Genomic DNA, 7729 nt, shown 5'->3' on the forward strand with positions numbered 1-7729 from the left:
TAAAAACACACACATATACCAGAGATATTTGGTGTTTATAAACACACACATATACCAAAGATATTTGGTGTCTAAAAACACACAGATATACCAGAGATATTTGGTGTCTATAAACACACACATATACCAGAGATATTTGGTGTCTATAAACACACACATATACCAGAGATATTTGGTGTCTATAAATACACACATATGCCAGAGATATTTGGTGTCTAAAAACACACACATATACCACAGATATGTGGTGTCCATAAACACACACATATACCACAGATACATGATTTCCAGATATTTGGTGTCTATAAACACACACATGCCAGACTTTTGGTGTCTATGAACACATACATATATCAAAGTGTTAGTGTCTGTAAGCACACATACATATACCAGACATTAAGTGCATGTACATATAAACACACACACATATACCAGACATTAAGTGGATGTACATATAAACACACACACATATACCAGACATTAAGTGCATGTACATATAAACACAAAGTAAATATTTGGTGACAATATCATGGCAGCTGTCGGTCAACTGTATCATAAAAGAAATGGTGCTATTGACATCAGGTGGAATTAAACAGCAGTCAATAATTATAAAAAAATAAACATTGACAACAAGCTAGCAGCTAGGCTGTGTTGTTGTGGGGTGGGGGGGGGGGAGTCTTAGTGAACTTCAGGTAAGCAACTTTAGAATGTTATATTTGAAGACTTTTTTCAACATCTACATGTATAACAATGAAGTCGAGACATCACCATCTCAGTGTTTCACCTTTTTCTTAGTGTAAAACCTTTTACATGTCTGTGGTGATGCCTAGACTTCATTATTATTATTGAACCCACCTACAACTATGAGTCGTAAGCAGTATATAATCTACATGTATATTCTTCATTATGGTGTAAACGACCAAACAGCTACAAAATAAATAAGTAAACACCTGTATGTAGCAAGTAACTGCAGAATGATATATCATTTGATTGCTTGATTGAAGCTATGCTGTCATGTTATTTTTAGTCATCATCATACTTGATATCACAGAAGCAGTTAATCCATATTTTTGTTTTGGGACTCCTTGAGCTATATATAAGGCATCACAAGGCAACTTTGTTGACATCAAGCACAGATGAGATTTAAGGTGGACAAGTTTCACATACAAAGCCTGCAATTCTGACAGTAAACGAAAGAGAAAATCTTGATAGTCTGGTCGTAGACACGAACGCCATGGTGACTGTCACAGATATCATGTGTTCGTTTATGTTGTTTTTTCTGTAGATTGCGTGACATGTTAATGGGTCATGTGGAATCCTCTCTGTATGAGGGCATGGCTTCCACAGTCATGACACAGCCTGATCTCCACCTTCAAGACTTCCCAGAGGACATCCTCTGTAAGCAGTCTGCGGCTGTCCTCCATCAGGCCATACGTCAGGAGAGATCGTCCCCCTACCAGTGACATGGAGAGCCATATGTCTGGTGTCAGTGCCAAGAACTACAAGTACTTCTTAATGAAGTATACAGTAATTGTCCTAGAAGAGACTGTCCAAACTACATGCACACATGTAGTACATCAAGAAAGCATTAAATGCTATACAACTTAGAAAAAGAGGTTTTTCTTTCTCTTACTTTATGAATACACATGAGTAATGTAACAAGGAGCTAGGAAATGTGTTCTGTTCCGAATAAGGAGCCATTTAAAACAGTTTTGTCACATTGACCAAGCCTTTGAAAGCATATGTACTGGGCATGTGATGCATAATATTTGTGAACATATTCATAGAGAATGTCTTCAGTGATCCTTTTTTGCATGTCTGTTCCACTTTAATGTACATGTATAAAACAATATATCCTTTGCTTTAAGATTTGACCTTTGTTGTCGAAAAGTTAGACAGCTATATATTTTATATCAGTTGTAGTTGAGCAAAGAATATATAAACAGTACAACCCCATAGGAATGTACATGTACAGTTATATCATAATACAACCCCATAGGAATGTACATGTACAGTTATATCATAATACAACCCCATAGGAATGTACATGTACAATTATATCATAATACAACCCCATAGGAATGTACATGTACAGTTATATCTAAATACAACCTCATAGGAATGCACATGTACAGTTATATCTAAATACAACCTCATAGGAATGCACATGTTTAGTTATGTCTTAATACAAACCCATAGGAATGTACATGTACAGTTATATCTAAATACAACCCCATAGGAATGTACATGTACAATTATATCATAATACAACCCCATAGGAATGTACATGTACAATTATATCTAAATACAACCCCAGAGGAATGTACATGTACAGTTATATCTAAATACAACCTCATAGGAATGCACATGTTTAGTTATGTCTTAATACAAACCCATAGGAATGTACATGTACAAGGGGTTCCCTTCACCACATTTTTGTTACTGTCTGATGATAGTTTCCAGAACCTCATGCCATGTACATGTCTGTGGTACAATGTATTCTCATCTAAGTGTTAAGTTTCTTTTTGACTGTTAAAATGTGTGTCATATCCTCATGTAGTAAGTGTAGCAAAAAGTGTCTAAGTAATTACAAAACATGCTTTGTTTGTTGTTGTTGTGATGTATCTTGTTCATTTTAGCCATAATATGCACAGTTTCCAGCAATGCTTCACGTTAATCATGAGAAAAGTTTTACAGAGTGTCCGTTTGGCAGATTTGTATCATCTGGGGTTTCGTTTTAAGGATTATGTAATAAGGATTTCAACATTGTGTTATCCTGGTTGAAATCTATAAAGTTGTAAAGCCTTATATTAATAATAACATAAATATGTATCTACATATATATTTGTTTCTTTTACTAATACATATATGTACATCAAGTATTTATAATAAGATTAGAGTTTTGAACTTGATATTTCTAAGAGTTGACATACATTTTGTCTTTACTATTCTAAGAATAGATTTGTTCTTGTCTTTCTATGATCTTCGGAATATTTTTATTGATTTCACTGTGAAGAAATAACATGTATGCTGCAGGTACACGCTTTCTGCAAATTACATGCATGGTCTCACTTAATAGTAACTGTTAGTTTGTTTGTGCTTAATTTGTTTGCTACTAGTATCTAATTTGGTTACATGTGTATTCAAAAGAGTAATAGGTATTGTAAGCTAAAAAATGCTATCATTATTTTATCAAGATGGATGAAGCTTTGGACATGTTTTATTCTTGCCCAATAAATTGCTGATGTGCAATTGTGATATCCTTTACATTCATTGTAGGTATCAGAGAAAGGTGTTTTATTATGGATTGCAGATTTTGTATACTTTTTGAGCCTAGTATTGTTTTACATGTATCAGCAAAATAGTTATAAATGTGTGCACTTGTTTTTCAAAATATACCCTATGCATAAGTCTTGTGACTTTTTGTGACTCTGAAGTGCCTGATTTTCTATATATACTTGCATATGGTGTGTAACACGATATATGGTGTGTAACACGATCCATGTCATCTGGTATCAGTAATGCTTGTACTAATTAAATGCTTTCCTTTATGTCAACATCTGACTGAATTCTTTTTAAACAGGACTTTGTGTTGTGTGTTCATTGTAAGCTATATTTGACATGACACAACGTAAACACCAGTGTGTAATGGTGATTGTGAAAACTGATAGAATGAAGAAGGAAGGGTTTTCTGGCCAGCTCAATCCTGACAGTGGATGCAAGGATTTTGACATTGGGAGACACAGGTTTGCAGAAGACTGGGCTGTGCCAAACAATTGGTCGTGCAAAGACTGAATTTAGCTGTTATGCGAAACACTGGGCCCAGCTAGGACTGAGTCAGGTCAAACAGTTACAGAGGGTCATGCCGAAGACTGGGTTATACTTAAGGATTGGTAGCAGGCTAACACCACAATGTGAATGTTTCAGGTCTTTATGTTTGGAGATCTTCAAATTTAAATAAAGTACAGGAACATTTTAATTGTGTAATTGAAGTATAGTAATAAGTAAATCCCTGAGTTCGTAAGAATTTGAGCGATGTCATATTGGAGAGAGAATTGTTCTTGGGATTGTTGGCAAAACTCTGTTCGCGGGACAGCCGAAAATAGAATAGGGGACATTCTAAAACTGGATCTTAGGACATCATAGTGAGAAAATAGATGGAGTGTTCTTTGAATTCTCAATAAATCATCCTTCCAGTAAAGAAGACTCCAATACAGGACAACCTCCGCTCTGCCATGATCACGATTCCTGTAACGTAACCCTGTTTATCATAAGCTCTGGGACAGGCTACTGTCATAATCTGTGTTAGGGAATTTTGAAAATATTGGGAAATTAGAGTAACCTCTGCGTGACTGGCGCAATCAGTACCCGATGTTCAGAGTTAGAAAGTAAAATAACGCTTTAAACATACGTCAGAGTGAGTAAAAAACGGATTGATTGTTGTTTAACCCTGTGCGTATAGGGCCGACGCAAGACTTGGTTATTAACTTTGGCCTATATACATATAACATTGTGGTCAGTTTTATTGGTAAAGGAAAACTGGCACAAACCACTATCATTGGTTAAACTACTAAATACTTTTCTCCATGTGTGAGGTCGATTTATTGAAGTACACGCCATACTGGTTGAGACAAAATGGCCTTCAACTAAAACGTACCAGATCACGCGCCTTTCTACTCGATCCTACGGTACCGAGACAAGGCTTATGTATAGGTGGGCGCCATCAGCGCAGTGATTTCCCCCCAAATTTGGGGATAACTGTTGATAGAGAAGTATGAGATATTTAATAAGTATTTTCAGTACTTTTAGCCTAAACCTGTATCATCCAGAGTCCAGAAGACAGTAAAGAACGCGCGATAATTATTATTGCATTCCCCGTGAATTCTGTTATGCAAAATCAAGTGGTAAGTGTGTAAATATATTTAAATTGCCATGGTTCAGCTTGAGCATGGACGGAGGCGATAATAATACCCACGAAGCCTGTAAATAGCGCATTGCTCAACAGTTCGGGATGTTCGCCATCGCGTGCAGTTGTTTACATAAAGCGAAAGTAGCCATCTCAGATCAGGTGACGTAATGCACGAGCCTCGCTTTTAACGTCGCCGTTGTAAAAAAATATGGCGCCCAAGTCTGTTCGAGTTGTAATCTCAACGGAGGTATTAGGTACATCTCTATTTTAATCGCAACTAAAAGCCTTCCCAAGCTGTCCATCAAGCGTTGTAAACGTTAGTCACCAATGTCTAACGAGCCACAGGTCGTATAAACCTAGTCTGGAATTCTCTGTCCTGGGCTTGGATTCAACCTGTACCGGTCAAGTTTGTCAATTACTAGAATAAACCGTAGTCCCCTTGGTTAACCATGCATGTACCGTCCTGACTAGGCACAGGGCAGACCTTATACTGTAAAGCTGCAGTCAAACCAGCTAGAGTTTACAGTCAGTTCACCTTGGGTGTGGGAGGTTGTCGATAAAACCAAAGCCAGCCGGGACACTGCTATAACGGGACATCCAGTTTCAGTGTAACCAGGGTTCGATTTCATGAAGCATACTTAGTGTTAAGTAGCCCTTAACTATGTGCATTTCATATCTCTACAACATAGGTTGTCATGGTAGTTAAGGGCAAACTCGGCTAAGTAAGCTTCACGAAACAGACCCCAGGCCCGGGATGACGGAGGGAACTTAGACTTAAAAACAAATTTCAAATCAACGTAAAATCTGGGTAAGTTATTGATCAACAAATTTCCGCTAAAATAATGGAAAGGAGCACACCAAATTAATTGATTAAAATTGTGACTTCAGTCTAAGGTAGGTTCGTGATCACAAGACCAGGATATAGTCCACACCAGGACTAACCCACCTCGGTGGGGATAATTTCACTAAAAATAACAGCTAGCTCGAAACCGTCCTTACAGTGTGGTATGTAAGCCTACTAAACCATCCGAAATGTACATATAGCAATGCCAGCACTGGAAACTCAACTTTGAACAGTAATCCAGTCGTTTAAACTTTTAACTGAATCGAAAAAGCGTAACCAACATACGTCAAGTTTTGAATTCGAACTTCGGCCAAATCCCGGCAATGTATACTTACCTTAATCCGTTCACTTCCTGAAAGGGTGTTAATTGTTTACTTCCTCCTCTCTGTTCTATTTAGACAAGTGAAGTCGAATTACGTAGACTAAATCAACTGCTCTGCAGAGTACACTTTTCTGTCTAGTTTCAGATATCCACTGTGATGGAAAATGTGCCCCATTTTAAACAGCCGCGGATAATTCATAATGTCATCTCTTTTAGTGCCTCGTGAAAATGGTGCTGGGTAATTCATAATGTCATCTCTTTTAGTGCCTCGTGAAAATGGTGCTGGGTAATTCATAATGTCACCTGTCTTACTGCCTTAACAAAATCAACAGGTCTTATTCTCAAAGTCACCTATTTTTAATTCCCACGGAAAACAGCGGCGGCTAATAATGTCATATACATTATATGCCCATATAGTAACAGTTTGCTTGGTTCCTTGAGGTTTCAGGGGGATCAGACTCAACATTACTTATACATGGGCTACACATGTATCCCGACAATCTCGCCTTGTATCAATGAGAACGTATTTATACCTTTGTATCACAGGAAGGTCATGCCGGTGATACCGGGCCGTGTACTAAGGTTGACCTTTCTTAAGTCGTATAGGAATGGGTTGAGTCGGAATACCACAGCTCACGAGACGGACGAATATATTACAGTTTTTCCTATTGTACACACAATCAATCGACATCTCACGCCTTTCTAAAATTTCAACTCCTCCATATTAACTGCACTGAAGTGAAGAACAGAGACTAGACAAAAAAATCCGTATTTCTTAAACAAAATAATGTCATTATGTGTTATGGGAAACCGAATATCAGCAAACTGCCGCCTTATAAGTCAGGTACATGAAAAACCATCTGGGCACCTAAATCCACCAATCGGCGAGAGCTGAATTCGAGAATATACTATAGAGTTGAAACTGGAGGAAAACAGAACATCAAAATGATATATACAATTAAGTGTCTTTCATACAATATTTCCTATAAATTATTAGTTTAGATACATCATCTAGGCGAAGAGAGTAAACTCAAGTCTGGACATCCAAAACACAACCTTGCATTGTGATGTGAGAAAATCAGTATATATTTTGGTGATAAATTGACACGCGCACAAATAGACAACAGGACAGACAACTCGCTAACAGTAATTCGAATAGCTTGATGTGGAGTGACCCAGGGAACCATCAGGTGCGGACTATGAAGACAGACTCCGGGAACCAGTTATATAAGCTTGTCAGAAACTGGCTTGGCAAATAACCACTTATCAGGTAGGACATTTTTACTACAGCTAAGTTTATATTAGTTTCTTAAAGCAATACACTTGTAAATTTATTCTCAATTTTTCTTTAAACTTTTCATTTAGACAGCTTATATAACCGGTAACTGTTCAGAATGAAAGACTTACAGTTTGAGTAAATTCAGAGTAATAAAATGTGGCGTGGTCAAGTCCGACGGTATTAAGATTGGCTTTATAGTACAGAAGCAGAAATATCTTGAATGTGCTGATGGGTCGTCATGTGGAGGTCATATATATTGGTTAAGACAAAACGGGTATTTAGTGATTGTATATGTATAGGTACATTTGGTAATAGTTCCAGACATATGGGAGCTCTTGTTATTTTTCATTCTGAACAATTCGTGTCTTACCGGAC

At 37.3% G+C, this 7729-nt stretch overlaps 1 protein-coding gene across 1 annotated transcript in view; it reads left to right on the forward strand.

Moving 5' to 3' along the window:
- Positions 1–2238, forward strand: part of LOC135461787 (E3 ubiquitin-protein ligase rnf213-alpha-like) — a 110145-nt gene extending 107907 nt beyond the window's left edge. The window contains 1 exon segment of the mRNA XM_064739022.1: positions 1286–2238. Within this exon segment, the coding sequence (XP_064595092.1) occupies positions 1286–1463 (178 nt within the window). The 3' untranslated portion in view covers positions 1464–2238.
- The last annotated feature ends 5491 nt before the right edge of the window (positions 2239–7729 follow it).

The sequence above is a fragment of the Liolophura sinensis genome, chromosome 1, assembly GCF_032854445.1.
Source record: "Liolophura sinensis isolate JHLJ2023 chromosome 1, CUHK_Ljap_v2, whole genome shotgun sequence".
Classification (NCBI taxonomy): Eukaryota; Metazoa; Mollusca; class Polyplacophora; order Chitonida; family Chitonidae; genus Liolophura; species Liolophura sinensis.